Source organism: Alligator sinensis, unplaced genomic scaffold, assembly GCF_000455745.1.
Source record: "Alligator sinensis unplaced genomic scaffold, ASM45574v1 scaffold1423_1, whole genome shotgun sequence".
In the NCBI taxonomy this organism is placed as follows: Eukaryota; Metazoa; Chordata; order Crocodylia; family Alligatoridae; genus Alligator; species Alligator sinensis.
In genome coordinates this window covers 833,317-850,278 of record NW_005842621.1, presented here as the reverse complement: position 1 = coordinate 850,278, position 16,962 = coordinate 833,317, and the positions used below count along the sequence as shown (strand labels likewise).

At 44.7% G+C, this 16,962-nt stretch overlaps 1 protein-coding gene across 2 annotated transcripts in view; it reads right to left on the bottom strand.

Moving 5' to 3' along the window:
- MAP2K5 (mitogen-activated protein kinase kinase 5) overlaps positions 1 to 16,962 on the bottom strand; it is a 182,766-nt gene that overhangs the window by 120,595 nt on the left and 45,209 nt on the right. For both annotated transcript variants that reach the window (XM_006033317.2, XM_025215098.1), the window contains exon 9: positions 2,796 to 2,835. In XM_006033317.2, coding sequence (XP_006033379.1) covers positions 2,796 to 2,835 — 40 coding nt within the window. The remainder of the gene's footprint in view (positions 1 to 2,795; positions 2,836 to 16,962) is intronic.

The window sequence follows — 16,962 nt, the reverse complement described above, 5'->3', positions numbered from 1 at the left end:
TGCAGCATGCATATTAATATTTTGTTTATTTTTCTGCTCCATCTACCTGCAATTTGCTGGGCACCTCGTCACCGGAAAGCACAGAATCAACAGGTTTTCCAAGTGTTGACCTGTGTTGTCAGATCCTGATGCGGTATTTACATTAATACAAATCTCCACTCAAAAATGGGCACTTCTGTGTAACCTTCCAGCCACAGAGACCCACGTATTTTGTATTCTTTGTCTTCTTGGCTCCGATTAGACCACTTGTCAAGACATAGGCATTCACACCTTTACAGATGGGTAAACTGAGGCATGGAGAACTTTGCAACTCCCTCAAGAATATAATGTAAATTCACTTTAGCACCAGGATGAAGAGACACACGTTGCAACTCCTAGCCTGTGACTATGCTGTTATAAACCAACATAACAGACACCCATTCCCTGCAAGGCTCCCTTTGGAAGGACATATCCAAAGCTCATTTTAAGCAATACTTACGGGCAAGCAAAAAAGTAATTTTTAATAATAAAAATCCAATTCAACAAGCTCACAGCAGTTTTGGGGACTGGCCAAATCCCCAGGGCTGGAGAAAACAACTATGTGGGGCTGTTCAAGGAAAAAAAAAAGCCCTAGAAATGGGCAGAGAGCTGGTGGATGTTGGGTATAGTGAACTCTGACAAGTCCATCCCTCCTCCCTCGCTTGTTCTGCCGCCTCCTGCAGATGGTTTCTGACAGCTCCAACAGTTCGATGCTGTCAACGTGCCTGAAAAGGTCAAACTGGGCGGGGGGGGAAAAAGAAAGAAGAAGTCGGAGCAGGCTCGCACGAGGGCTGGGATGGAGGGAGGCCCTCTGCGTGCGCTCGCGTGAAAGAAGTATTATTCAAGGGAGCAGAAGTAATTGTAGTACTGGAGGAGGCGGAGGCAGAGCGAGGACCAAGTTTGAAAGACCAGCACGGTCAAGGGTCAGAGTGAAACATTAGGGGAAGAACAGGTTTGTTCCCACATTTAAAAAAAAAGTCTCTTCCTGTGAAAATTAGAGAGAATTGTGTCACATTTTGCTTATCACAACTAAGAAAAATGCTTAGATTTTTTAAAATTAAAATTACAATCTTTGCAAGCGGCACCAAAAAAGAAAAAAAGGCCAGAGCAGAAGTGGCTGACTTTATCCCTCCTTTCCGCTCCACGTCGTCGGGCTGTTTCTTCGCAGTGCTTCGCCCGTTTTGTGCGCACAGAGACACAGTTCAGAATGGGATGCACCAAACATTTGCTTTTCTCATGGTCACAGGACTTTTAAATTAAGTTCAAACAGGAGCTGTCGTGGCAAGTTTCATGGATTTCATGCAAAACCCACAAAGGCCCCGCCTGCCTCACAGGACCTCAGAGGCAAAGAGGGAATTTTCTTTTGTGAAAACAGAGATGACTGAAAGCAAAGAAAGCCCTGAAGGAAACTCCCACCGAGGATCTCTTAGGGAAGGTTCACTAACGACAGGTGAATTTTGCACGGGAAATCTGCGGCAATTTTGCTCGCAGAAAACAGTGCAAACCTTTGCTTCCCCTTTCTTGTTCCCCTGCAAAATCCAATGAAACTCAGTGATCTTGGAGAAACAATTGTACAAATTTAGCACAACAAGAGAGAAACAAATAGAAAGAAACTAGAATGATTAAGAACGATCCTACAAATGACTTCTATTTTAAAAATGTCCTATTTAAATCCAAAAACATGCACTGAAATGCCATCTGCATCCACAGCCAAATGTTTTCCTGAGCTCTGAACTGCTGTAAATTTAAGCGATATCAAAATCACGCGGGGAAAATTAAAAAAACAAAATAAAACTCTGTTTTGCTCATGGCAGCTGGGAAAAGCAGGGATCTCCTTTCAGAAAGAGAGGTTTACAACTTGAATTACACCTGCAATTTCAGCCTCCGTGCATTGGGCCGGGGCAGCGTGCGAAAGCCTTCAGCAGTTGCTTAGCAAGACTTTCACTAGCAAATAATCAGACTTGGCACACTTTTCTCCGTCCAAGGTTCCCGAAGTGTGAGCAAGGGGACAGTATGAGGGGCAAGGATTTGTGTGTGCCATCTTCTACTGGGCCAGCCATACGCGTGCCTGAAAGCCTGACACATTTCTCTTGCAACTATGCAGGTGGTCCATAGACGTAGTTGTCGCACGCAAAGCCTTGCCTCTCATACAATTCCTGGACCGGCACATCTACAACAATACTGCTGCTCCACAAGGAGCAATCCCCTCAATTGGAGAAAAAGGAGCAAAGGAAAATTTAGAAAGAAACGTAAAAGAAAAAAATCCCAACATTTAAAACAGGGACATCTCTTCGAAAGTAGCACGATCTGCTAAAGGAATAGGGGGAGCCCTGGCATTTAAAAACAAGGCTGCACCACCCACTCGGACTATACTCCGGGGAGAACGGTAGCATCGGCAGAGGAACAGATAGGCTGACCTCGTCTGACCTTTCTACCACTTATTTCTTCATTTCTTGGATTCAGGGGGTGAAACAGAATCACTTCCAGCCGCCGGAGAGATTTTATCGCTGTTGCACACGCCTCAGCTCTTCTTTGATGCGCCCATTTAACTGAAAGAGGCAAGAATCGAGGTGCCCGTAGCAATGACGGGAGGCTCCTATGACCTGTGGACTTGTGGGAGCTCGGTGGTCATTTCAGCCCGGTAGAGTTACGCAGGGTAATTTTCCACGGTTTCAAGGAAATAAGGCAAACTATGACTTAACAGGCATAAAAGGAAGAAGAAAGAAACTGCAATCAAGACTAAAAATAAAGAAATACAATTACTGCCAATATCTTACCTTTACTGCTAGTATTTTTCCGCTAGGGACATGATATGCTCTGTATGAAGGGAAAATGTAAATATTGTGAGATTACACACAAATGACTTTGATACGTAAGTGCAGCATGTATATACTGATTTCCCAGAAAGAGGAGACAGGAATGCATTTTTATTCTAAAACAGCCTCCGTATCATGTTTGCAAATGGCACAAATATTTCAGAGCGTTTGGCTAAAAGCAACTGATTAGAAAATAAAAAGAAAAAAAGAAATGAATTTATGCCAGCTAACACTTTTTATGCCATTCAACAGCTTCCATTGCTAACATTACACCTTTGTGTGTTGTGTAGAAAAGCGCACGCACAAGAGAATATTACACTATATATTAGAAAGGTTATGAATGTGTATTTACCTGTCTTCAAAATTTCTGCAGGTGTAACAAAGATAATACATAAACCCTGTGCATATTCTTCATATACAATAAGCTTTCGAACACAAACCGTGTCATCCTGAGGGCACGATGAGCGTTAAGACAATCAGATGCACAACTGTAACACTTAAGCAGAAGTAAACCAAGGGATGACTGACTGTTTATAGCCATCTAAAGACTGCGCACAATATTAGTTAGTGAAGGGAACATCCTGCATCTGTAACTGCGGGGATTAATATATGTATTAACAACCATGCAGCCGAGCCTTAACGTTTCCGCGTTCTGGAAATGAATTTGCACAGTAATCCAAGAGTAGCGCGTGTCAACCTGTCTTACCAAACATTTATAATTGGCTGGTCCACAAACTGCGGATCCCTAGCCATGGCGCTCCAAGAAAATAAAAAGGTATAAGGAACAAACTCAATGTAATTTTGCATAAAAACAAAACCATTAAAGTTTTTCCTCTTCAGTAGTTTTATTGTCTCAGACTGATTTATGATACCATGCACAATAATGTCATATCCTTGGCATTAACTTTAAAGAATTACAATATTTCAGCCCTATATGCCACTAGCAATTATTGCTGAAGAGGAAAAAATCTTGATGGGCTTTTTTTCCCCTCGAACAAAACCATACCCAGCACAGGGCAGACCATCCTACGTAGACATTGAGATGCTCTGTATAATTTCTATTAATGATGTGAAAGCTTAACAAGCTGAACTTAATTTAATAATTTATAGCATAAATATTTAAGAACGTGAGTGGCATTAGCTTTTAGAAACTGCCAGTGCTTTATGTACCATCCCATCAATATTGGGATTATTTTAATATCAATATACGATGCAGAAAACAGGATCTTCAGATGAAGCCATCAGTGACAGAGCGACGGTTGAATGCATAATCGATGCATCAAGTGGAGTAAACACGCTCTGCTGTAAGACGGATGAGCCAACCCTGGCAAAACGGTGCCGGACTTCTTTAAGATGAGCAGAAATGATAAGAAAATGAACAGGTTGAGATAGCGTGCTTAACGTCTGTTAGTTTAGTATGTACCGTGCCGGACAGTTTGGCAACTTAATTAGCTTGTCAAGAAAGCTGATCTTTTTTTTTCCATAAGAGAGGTCTCCTGTTTCCAAGCGAATTAAAAGGGAAGACTTGATTATTTAATTATGATGCACGCTAATTCATCCGTGGAAGTTTGGGTTAAATTTCCAGCAGAGGGCAGATACCTGGTTTGGTTTACAGAGCACTGACAGTACCAATTTAACATTTAATTATCACTGAGAATTGGATCACAAAGGAGATACCGTGGCCCTTGGGTACAGCGTGTCCCTTGGCTTTGCAAATGGCAGGGTACCGGGGAGGAAAGGAATTTGTTTACTTTCGACTGATCCGGCGTCTCAATTGTCCCGACCTTCCCCGGCACAATAACTGTAAAGTGATTAATGAAGTTTGAATAGGAGCTTTGGTTACACCAAAAGACAACTGTACACCTCTGCAGTGTTTTAATTAACAGCTAACACTTCAAATTAGTCTGTAGTTGCCACAGTAATTACCTGTTCCAATGAGTGTGTGGGGAAAACGGTTTTGTTAGATATTATGTAGAACCGCAAGTTGGAATTGAACGTTCTGGTTACAGTCAGCCTGGCTAATGGAAGAGATTTAATACCCTCCTGAAGCTTCACAATTGTACGCTTACAAACCTAGGGAATAATGGGTTCGATCTCGAGAAATACACGCTTCTTCCATTTTATAGGCACCCATCGCCGCGTCTACGGGTACGCATGCGGAGCTTGAAGTCATATAGCACAGTTTATAAATAATAAACCTGCTCATTGCAGGAGCCAGCTTTTAATTTCATTCATTCATTCATTCATTCATTTATTTATTTATTTAAAGCGTCCCCGTCTCCCCCGCGAGAAAGGAAATACGCTCACCGTGGTTAGACAAATAAGGCCGCGAATAACCAGGTTCTTTAACGAGGCAGCACAATCCAAAGCCCAATCGTGCAAGGCGCTGGGAAGCGACAGCGCTCAGCGCCAGGCAGGATCTGGCCACGGCTCGGCACAAAGACTTGAAAGCCAGATTTTGCAAGGAGGCTATTGAACTGGGTGAATCACACGGCAAAGGACGGGTCTGTTAGAAATCCTTCCTGCTGGGGAGACACTGAAACAGTGCCCAGGAGCTGATCGGGCGGGAGCTGAAGGAAGGGTGAAACTCCAAGATCGTACTATTTGATGGATAGTTATCGAAGGAAATGAGAGAAGCGTGGAGCGAACGGATTAAACGCGGCAACTGGCAACTTGTTCGCTACGGCGCAGGACGCGCAGAGCGCTCAGACTCGCTTGCTAGGTGGTTTGTGTCTCAGGACAAAACTCTGCCGCGAAGGTCCCACTGGCTACGGCTTTCCGAGCAGAGTCTGGCTGCTCATCCAGACCGTGGCTCAATCAGCCCGGCAGTATCGAGAGGATTTGGCCCCAAGCGGCATCGTGGTGCAGCACGTGGCTGGAGCGGGGGACAGAGATCCAGGGGACGACGCTTCCCCGGACGCTTTGCTCCAAGACCAGAGTTCACAAGCCTGGCTTGGGTGCCTAAGCATCCCACGCAGTGGACGGGGCAGCAAGCTGCCTGCAAAGGGCTTCACAGGGGCCGGCACACTAAGGAGAGGGATGCTCAAGCTTGTCAGAAGCAAACACGGCAGAGAGGGCTGAAACCCTGCCTCCTTCCTGGACTCGGGGGTCCAACTCAAAGCTCTTGTGAGCGTGAGAATCAGCTTGAAGCCTTGCTCTACGCTCTTGATGTGGGAGATCAACTCGCTCCTTACTTTTATGACATAGGAAGTGGTGGGGAGGTGCCATCCACCATTTTTAATAGCCTGATGGCCCTCGGGATGCTCTCCTGGAAGGTGAGAACCCCCTCAAGCTTTGGAGAGCAGGTCTCTCCAGATTTCTTGCCTCCTGGACCCTTTTCCATGCTGTCTGGGTGCATTTGCCATCTCCTGAACCCACCAATACATCGGGCTCTGCTCAGGGATCTGGGTCCAGGTTGCAAATCTCAGTACGTATGGCCATTTGACCACAACTAACACCTCTGGGCTTGCTGACAGCAGAGCACTATAGGCGCCTATACACCTTCTCTCGGAGGAGTTTACCATTTGGGCACCTAAGCAGAGTTGTGTGCATTGCTTGCTTGGAGTTAGGCGCCTACGCTGCACTTTAGGTGCCCGAGTACTTTTCTAGACCCGGTCCCGTCAGACTGGCCGTGTTCAGCGCATCAGGAGACAGAGCCCTAGGTAACCGGTCACGGACAGCCTGGCAACCTCTCAGCACAGCAATGCCCACAATACTGCGATGGTCTCGACTGGATTGCGTTTCCATTTATTCTGACTCCCGCTCCTCATGGTTTCCTAATTCTGTTTTGTTTGCACCATTCCTCAAGGAGCATTAACTTCCCCATCAAAGGACTCCCAGGTGCCATGCTTGGCTACGGGTGTACAAAGCCAACTGAAACAAAACCGTCACGACAAAATCCAAAGTACGGCAGGATACAAAATACCCCAGGAAAACTATGTTCTGAGTTGATAAGAGTTTGCACCAGACAGAAACCAGCTCTGGAAGAACAAGTCCATTTTTCTCCCATTTTGTTCAGGCTGTATTTTTGCTCTGTAAATGAACCACTGCAAAAGCTATAACACAGATGATTGGGAACAGACCGTGATAAATCATTTGCTGTTAAGGAAAAATTGAACAGGCAACATGACATCATGGGTAGCCAACTCCCGCACCCAGAAGTTTAAAAAGCAATTTCAGACACTCGGTGCGCGTGTAAACCACTCACAACCCTAGAAGTTATTAATCTAATCTCGTTGCATTTTATAGCTGCCCAGATCCTATTCATGTCTCTCCATATCTGTATCTTATTTACCCAGTGTGTAATAAGAGCTCTGTAATGCACTGTTCAAACAACCCTCTCGGCAGAGTCACTATCTGAAAAATCATTGTGGCAAATTAAAAATAATCTCAGGCATAGATGCCATAAAATGCCTAAACCAGCATCCATTGATATTAATGAGAGTCTTTCCATTGACTTAGTAGTCTTTTCTTCTTTTAACCATACATGATATTACTTTTACTAGTCTAGCAACTTGAAAACACATTAATAAAGCTAGACTTAACATTATTTCAAAATTACTTTATTTTCCAGTATTAAAATACCACATCTATTGTATAATTAAAAAAATTAAATGGGTAATTTGTAGAATTGGAAATTAGTCAATGAAATAGGAGTAAGCATCTAGTCCTTTTATGTTCACAAATCCAAAGTCCTTTGATAAGCAGTAATATACTCCTACTAGCTAAGCCGGTATTTCAGAAACAATTTTGGTAAAACATCTTGGTCCTAGCTTAGAAACGTATTAGGTGAACATGTTAACAAGTCAAAGAAAATGCAGATTCAGATATTTGTGTTTGAGTACCATCCCTACAAGATGCCAAGACGCTTTCAAATTCACTGAGGCCAATGCTCTGAAAGTTTAACAACGGAGCGAGGACACTTCAGCCCCATTGCTATGGATAGTGAGGGATGCAAAGTCACGGCCCCCGTAGCTGACACAAGACACCTCTTCCAAGAGGATCGCATAAAACAAATCATTTGAAAACTGCACCTTAGTTTCCTCCGCAGGGATCCTGGTTTTCTCTGATTTAAAAAAAAAAAACAATTTTCAGTTTAAATAAAGTAACCCCAAATACACATTTTTCTGTGATTTAAATGAAACACCGCTAATCTCTCTCTCTATATATATCTATCTATATATCAATATCTATAGATAGATAGATAGATAGATAGATAGATAGATAGATAGATAGATAGATAGATAGGAGTGTGGTGTTTAATTTTAATCACGGAAAAATGTGGATTTGGGCTTGCTACTTTTAAATTGAAAATTGGGGATTTTTTTACATCCGAGAAAACCAGGATCCCTGCCACCAGGCTATCAGGGAGCTGCAGAGTACATGTTTGAGAGACCACAGACGTTTCCTATGACAGCACTGAGTAATATCCCCTAGACATTGAATGCTCTGTATGAAGGTAACAGGTTACTTGCACAGAGGAGGTTAATAGAAAGATAACAGAGCAAGGAGCAATGGTCTCAAGTTGCAGAAGGGGAAGTTTAGGGGAGATATTAGGAAACGCTTGGGCTAAGTACAGACATTCAGGGGCGTTAGGGAGAGGTTAAGTCGATTCAAAACAGCTGCCTGATAACAGGTAAGTCGGGACGGGAGGGGGCTAGCTGGGGGGGGCGGCGGGGGCAGGGGGGGGGGGGCGTGACCCGTGGGTGGGGTAGGGGAGCAGGTGCAACACAGGGGAGGGGGCTGACCCATGGGTGGGGTGGGAGGTGCAACCTGCGAGGGGTGGGAACTTCTGTGCAGTTACAGGTTTAAGCTGATTGCCAGTCACGGAGACCCCGTCTGTAAGTGTGAGGTCGGCACCGGGATGAGCGAAGTTTAAATGGGGAGGCTGGTTTGAACCTGATTTAACCTCCTGAATGTCTGTACTTAGCCTTGCTTACTGGGAAGGCAGTAAAGCACTGGAACAGGTTACCCAAAAGGGGTGCAATCTCCATCTCTGAAGGTGTTTAAGACCCGGGTAGACAAAGCCTTGGCTGGGATGATGTACATGGGGCTGGTCCTGCTTGGAGCAGGGGGTCGGACTAGACGCAGCCTCCTGCGGTCCCTTCCAGCCCACCTTGTCGGTGATTCTAAGGCTATTATAATTTTAATGGCACCCAAAAGTGCATTTGCACTAGTGCTTCCAGTGCAGGTAAAGGAGAAGATCCATTTGCATACTCCTTGGGGCAAAGATACTGGACATGATGAAACAAGGAGAATGGAGGCAAACAACTGGAGGGATGGGCAGGGGAAGAGGCAGCGTTAATAAGATTAAGGTATTACTCAGAGGAAGTAGAGTTAAAGTGAAAAAGCAATTTTTACTTTAAAAAAAATGAATGGGCACATTGTTTTTTTCAACAAGGCTCTTAGAGGCCTCACGGAAGAAGCAGTGGGTTTTCAGAGGCAACGTAGAAGAGAAGGTGGTGGCTTCAGCACCCAACTCGGACGGGCCGTCACATGAAGATGAGGTAAGAGAGCCCAAACCATAGCTACGGTTGGAGAAGCAAACAAAAAGAGCAAAGCCAGCAGATGGACAGGGTGAAAAAGTTATAGAAGGCCTTGGCCCTTGCCCTGGTGTACTGAGATCAAAGAAGAATTAAATTTAAAAAAAAAAAAAAGTGGAATTTACCCAGAAACTGAATCTCTGACCATGAGAAATGGCTGACCTTTCCGTTTTGGGACGTTCTGATTAGCAAAAATTCAAGGTGTGCTATTCAGAGGGGTTTGCTTAAAGCAACGGCACAGCAAAAACAGGCTCCAACTCCTGCCTATTTGGAAACATCCCCACTGGGGAAAGAAAATTTAAATCTCTTCATTCACATTTCCATTAGAATTCATTATTCTGAGCCCTGTACATCCATTACAACGAACAGCTGGTAAGCAAGACTGGCACAGTTGTGTCAAATATTTTATTAACCTTGACTATTAACCATGTCTCTAGACATTTAAAGCCCTGAAGGGACCAATGCGAGCCAAGTCCTTTAGCATAACTTTGTCTTCTCTGCTTTCAAAATCGCGTTTGCTCCAGGGAGCGCTGTGAAGTCGCAGCATGCCCAGGTCTTGGGGCAGAGGCTGGTTATTTTGGGCACAGAAAGAAAGATGGTGTGAGCGAGCAAGCATTCCTCCACACCAGAGCCCTCCAGATAACCCAAGAAGAGATCTGCTGGACTGTGGAGAGTGATAAAAAAATCAATGCAAGAGAGATGAGGTTCTAGGGCAGCGGTTCTCAACCTTCTTAGACTCAAGAAAGCCCTCAATAGACTCGAGAAACCTTGCAGAAAATGCCAGCTCTCGGTTTCACTGATTTTTGGACTAGAGAAAAATACTACATCAATTCTTCTGTTGCAAAGAACTCAGAAAGAAGGTCACAGGGCAGGATATTTTTAACACGATGGATTCCTCCTTGCAATCTCTGAATTGATCTTGTGAATCATATTTGCACACCTACAAGTGCTAATGCTGCATGGCAACCTTGGGAAGAGCTCAAAGCACCGCAGGGTGATATTACCCTGGTTGAGAATCACTGTTAATGGGGGAATTGGAGGGGTGGGGGGGGAGAGATTTCCAGGCAACATCTTGCCACCCCCAAATAAAATGAAAGAGCAACCTGTGCAGGAACTATGAAATTCAACAGCCGCAAGCATATCCATACAACATGGAAAAGCTCTTTTTGCTATCTGCCTTTTCTGTCCAACATATAAACCAAAGAAAACTAAAGGGAGAGGCTGAGTTTGGAGAAATAGTTTGAACTCACTCCATAAAATAAATGATAGCCCATCATATCTTTCCTCCTACAGATCTAAAACTCTCCTACATCTCATGATTTCCTGCGGTTCTCCGTGTAAATACCTCACAGACACAAAAATCTACTTAAACCGACCAAAATGAACTTAGATGAGTTCATAAACACAGCTCAAACGCCAAACGAAAATGTGTTGTTAACCGGCCGGGACGGGAGGTAATCGTTCTTGCCAGAGGGGATGGTCCTCCTCACAGCGTCCACGATAGGATTTCTTCCAGGAAAAGCAAAAAACCCTGATCTCGGGTGCCAGCAGGTAAAAGAGAGGACCTATTTCCCGGTATGCTTTCACACCGTTTTAAATGTAAACCTTATGCCCACACCTGAATGGTTCAGGGAGGGTCCCAGAAAAAGGGCCTAAATTAAACATATGACGTTTCCTAAGGCAGGCCAGGCTCTTTGGGTAGATGTGATCTCTCTTATTAGACCAACTGAGTAGTTGGAAAAAACTTCTTTGCAAGCTTCCGGGTGCAATCCCCCTTCTTCAGGCATGGGGAGTCTCGGTTGGTCTAATAAAAGAGATCACATCAGCTCAAAGAACCTTGCCTGCCTACGTCCTGAGCCCAGCACGGCTACAACCAAAAACCCCGCAACTTTAACGTTTCTTAATCGTTTTGCCTAAATGACCAAAGCCACACAGTCATACTTGAAGGTCAGCCTCTCATGCACACTGTTCCCCATGGCTGTGGGCACACCAGAGTCGTACAGCCAACTTCACATCCAGCCGTCCCCCGAGGAAATGGCCAGGGACATGCGTGGAGGTGGATCGACTGGAGGCGCCCGTTGGGGGAAGTCTAAAACGAGGCGCTGAGCTCCTGCCTTGTCGAGCCACACGAACCATTGTGCCGTGGATGCAATGCGTGGTAATCCATCCGCAACGTCTTACGATCCAATAGCTAAACCTCGGCACTCACCTACCGATATAAAGCAACGCGACAGGCTCGTCGTACAGGTGACGAGTCATTAATGACGTTATCCACCGCACTGCAGATGAGGCAATGAAGACGTGCTGCTTCAGTAACCTGCCCCCGTTCAGCAAGGCAGCCTGTATCAGAGCCGGGACTTCGATTCAGGAGCTCCCGCTCCCCATTTGTATGGTCCGTCTACCACACTACAGTCTTCCCTTCCCACCACCTAGATGCTTTCTGTACAAGACGAAGGGAGAAGCCATGGTCTCCCCTGCCATAGACGTACCGGACTCAAGCAAAACTAGCAAAGTAATGTAACGTTATATCGTAAATTCATTAGCGATGTGGTCACAAAGCACCAGGTAAATGGTGCTTTCCTCTTATGCAAGCGCCTGCATGGATCTCCTGGGTAATCTTGTACACCGATTCTAATAGCGAACAAAAAAATCCAACTGTGACAGCACAATGGAGCCACTGGCCTGTGAACAAGCCATGTAGGGGGGTTTGGGGGGTCTTTTTTTTTTTTAAATAAATTCCAGCTATTCATTACTGTTGGCTTAAGTACTGCTTGCCACATAATATTATTCAGGGAGCCTGATAAAAACAGTAGGATCAGTTATTCTCTTAGATCGTTTGTAGACTCTTGAATGAACTCCTGGGAATTTTTCCAAATGAGCGAACCTCCAGATTCAGGAGAGCTACCTGTACTCCAGCCAGTTACCGGAAAAAAAATAAAAATAAAAGGATCGAGTCTAATTTTGTATAGAGCATTTTTTCCACGATGGCACTGTAATCTATCTACTTCCTTAATAAAAGCTGGAATAATATATCAAGAACAATTCTAACACAATGCGATTTAAAGGGTTGTGTTTTTTTAACTTCCTTACTAAGATGAAATCTAGGTAGAAATGGCATCGACAAGACCCAAAATGCTTGGACAAGTCATGTTTTACCAGTTATTTCCCCACTCGACAAAACTGAAAGCATTGCTCTCACTCGACAGGTCCTTGTCTTATAGGATGCCTTGTGCCAGAAATGGGGGGGGTGTGTGTGTGTGTGTGTGTGTGTGTGTGTGTGTGTGTGTGTGTGTGTGTGTGTGTGTGTGTGTGTGTGTGCGCGCGCGTGTGCGCGTGCATGCGTGCGGGGGGGAATACTCCTTCTTCCATTAATTTAAGCTGGTGCCGGGTACGTGTTATCTTGGGTTTATTAGTTTTTCTCTTCCTAAATGACAAGAGATAAATTTACCTCTTGAATGTGTGCATTGCTTCCCAGTGCAACCACAGGCATTCGCAGGAATACGAGCCCAACATTTTTTCCTTATCTTGCACTTTGGAACAGCTGAAAGGCGCACGGGTCACCTCTCCAGCGTGTGCTCATGTGCACGTTTCTCAGCAGCCTCCCCATTTATCCACCACCCATGCGTATTAAAAATAGCATGTTATTTTTCCATTCGCCGGTGCTGACAAATACTGTGCCATCTTATCCTAACGGATGTCAGCCCGCTCTGGAAAAGCCGCGGTGGACTCGAGAAAAGCCCGTGTGATCTACCCCGACAAACACCTCCTGCACAAACCATGCACAACATCATGCAAGGCAAGAGTGGGGAAGATGCTCAGGGTGCAGGCTGAGGTCTTGAAGACCCAACGGAAACTTAGACGCCTCTGGAAGCGTCTGGGTTTCTTATTCGGAGCGTAAAAGTTTGCATAACAAGCAGTCTTTCCTTTGGCAGCACCCAGCATCAGTGAACTGTTGTTCAAATGCAAGAGCTCTGAAGAGAGTCAAACAAATTGAACGTTTCCTTGCCCTCTGAGAAATAACCTAGAGCAAAATGACTGTGTCACAGCATTGCGTAAGACGAATAAAATTCTCTCCGAGCGCTATGTACTGTAGATTGACATGCTGGTTACCAGCTGCTAACGACATGCCGCAAATCACCCACAGATTTGGTTTACTGCTAATTTTGTTGTTGTTGCTGGAGGAGGGCGAGGAGGGAGAGGGGGACGTGGTTCTCGCAGTTTTAAAACTGGGTTTCGTGCTAACGGTCAGACTTTGGAGTTTTAATGATAGCGCTGTCACGTCCTAAAGTGGCCATCTAAAGAAACACATTCAAATTGTTTCTAGGAAATAAACACTTTGACAGTTGTTGCCGTCTGCACTAGACAAACACATTAGCCCGACTCTCTGGCTGTTAAAACAGGAAATCCAAAGTGAACAGCAGTTATACAAAGAAGCTTTTATGGGGACTGTGCTAGTTCAAATAGCAATCTATGCCAACCTTCCTCCTATCTCAAATACCACTACAGATGCTTGAATACTGATTGCAAAATGATTTGTTGTTAAGCTACCAAACAACAAGAACAAAGATGCTCGTATCCAAGATCTCAACTCCTCAAAAGAGTAAAAGCAACAATAGAAGCAACACAAAGAGGATGCGTATTAGCCACACCTCTGTGATGCAGGGGGAGAAGTGCAAACCTGGAGATGCTCGCCTGATTTGTGCAAGAGACCTGCACAGCCTAACACTATTTCCATCTGCTCTTGCTTGCTTTCATCCGGGTTTCCTGAGCACACATGGTGAAACCCTGGAAATGATCCTCCACAAATCGTCTTTTCCTCCCCTCCCAGCTCCGACCCGCCAGCACAATCTGATCCCAGCTCCGCTGGGCGTGCTTTCTGCGTGCACACAACGGACTCGCCACAAGTACCTCTCAGTCCTCACCTTGATACCATGTCTGGTGAAGACCTTCACCGTGATAACCAGGTGAAGTGAAAACTAAGGAACAAAACGGTGTTCTTCAATAATTCCTAGACCTGCATTGCATACGAAAACCATATAGCAACCATCAAACTTATTTTAGCCGCATTGAATAGTTCCTAAAATTGGTGATTTAATTCACCCTCCATCCGTTGACTTTCACATGGAAACTATGGATGGAAGAGATGACTCGGAGTAGATTTTAAACATGTTTTTTAAAGCCCGCTGGAAATAAATTAGCGGACGATCCTCTTTTCCCTACTTGTCCCTTGGGGCAACCTGAGGCCGTGGAATGAAATCCTCCAGCAAGTAAGAATGATCACAAACCTCATCACCTCTCGCTTTAACGGTTAACAAATACGTGGCAACATCGGTATTACCTGCACGGGTAGGAGCGTTGCCAGCAGGTGGAGGGCAGTGATCCTTCCCTCTATTCAGCACTGGGGAGGCCACATCTGGAGTCCTGTGTCCAGCTGTGGGCCCCCACTACAGAAAGGATGTGGACACATTGGAGAGAGTCCAGCGGAGGGCAATGAAAATGGTTGTGGGGCTGGGGGACAGGACTGGTGAGGAGAGGGGGAGGGAACTGGGCTTAATTTGCAGAAGAGAAGACGGAGGGGGAATGAACAGCAGCCTTCACCTCCCTGCAGGGGGGCTGCAAAGAGGATGGAGCTGGGCTGGTCTCAGTGGGGGCAGATACAAGACAAGGAGCAATGGGCTCAAGCTGCAGCAAGGGAAGTTGAGGTTGGATATTAGGAAAAAACTCTCATGGAGAGGGTAGTAAAACACTGGGACAGGTTACCCAGAGAGGTGGTGCAGTCTCCATCCTTGGAGGTTTTGAAGACCCGGCTAGACAAAGCCTTGGCTAGGATGATGTAGTTGGGGCTGGTCCTGCCTGGAGCAGGGGGTTGGATGAGATGTGACCTCCTGAGCTCCCTGCCAGCCCTCCTTGTCTGTGATTCTATGTATAAAAACAAAGCAAAATACTTCACAAAAGCCCACCAAGGACCCTAACAGAACAAGAGACAACTAGGCATGTTTCTCTCCCTGAGCATGCAATACCCATGTAGTCACATCACTTAATGCAGTGCTGGCAGGCTCTCAGACGGGGGAGAAAGAGCACAGCCTAAGAAATTATGTAGAATAAATGGATTTTTTTTTGCGTTGTACAACGTGATCTTGAACACCGAACCTGCCAAATGGCTACACGCAATACTGAGGCCCACTTCCGCGATGCATCTTGCAGATTCACTTTTATATGACAAACTTAGACACATTTGACTGATCTTTGTTATTCCAGAATATTCAGTGGTATATCAAACGACACCAATTTGAATGGCTACGTTTCATCATCATTTTGCTTATATGCATCTCAGGACCACGGGGGTGAAAAAAATGACAGGGGAGGGCAGAGTAAAAAAATAAAATAAAATAAAAATCAACATCCACATTGACCTTACCATATCATTAAATGGTTCACTACAAAAATTAAAAATTGGGAAAAGGATTCAGATTAAAATACAATGCTGGTGAATTTTTGTAATGTGATAGTTATAAACTAATAAATATACTATTAAGCAAACATATAATATTTTGCTTGTGGGGAATTGGCAGTCTTTTCTGCTCAGGCCAGTCGGCATCAGCTGCTAGGAGCAACACAGCCACTGGAAACGGTCCCTACTAAGAAACAACCCACATCTGTCAGTTGGTTTAGGAAAGTTCCCTGAACGTTTTCTTATGCAGATGACTGGTCCTACCCATAAGAGCCCCGTTCCCCGCAACTCAGGGAAAGTTGTCAAGAAATTTATGCCGCGTTCAAGCATCCCCTAGCTTATTAAGAGCAAAAGCAACTTAAGTTTCCAGGGCTGCTATTTGCTTAATCTGCTCGCAGGATGGGTATAAAATGCAAACAAAACAACTTTAATTTAAGAATCATCCAGTTTCTAATTAAGCGGCCACAGGCAGCTGGTTGGATAAGTTTTAATCAGTTTCAATAACCTATTGATTGCTAGACTGAAGCTTAAAAAATTAAAAGTAAAAAGATGATAGGGGAATTGTCCCAGCTCAGAACAACAGTACAGCCCTCTGTAAATAACTGCTCTTTTAACCATCAGCTAAATGAACACTTCAATACTGCAGCACAAAGTCTTCTGCAAAATTACTTTAACTAACAAGCAGAAATTTATCAGCTTCAGCCAAAATCAATGCTGAAATCAATTTGAACACTGGTCGTGTCTAAAGGGGCTCATTGGCAATTTAGGGAAATTACACCATGTAAATGCCTGTGCTTTAATTGAACAGTTTCATCAACGAGGCTGTGATTGCTGTCCGTTCATTTATTTACTTTCGCTGCAGCTCCCGCTCGGCAAAGGAAGGGGTTTTGTCAGACTTGAAGCAGGCACTCTGTCTTCATTTTATGCACTTTTGTGCATAACAGGTTTTATGAGGCAGGCTAGTGATGGCCGGGGTCAAAAGACACAAGTGAACAGCAATCACTGGTCAGTCTTGTTCACGCTGCGGTGATAATATGCAGAATTTCAAACCTGGTCCAGCTATTAGGGGTAAAGTGTTTTTTGTTTTTTTGTTGTTTTTTTTACCAGGACTAAAAGCAGAGCATAAAATGGTCAG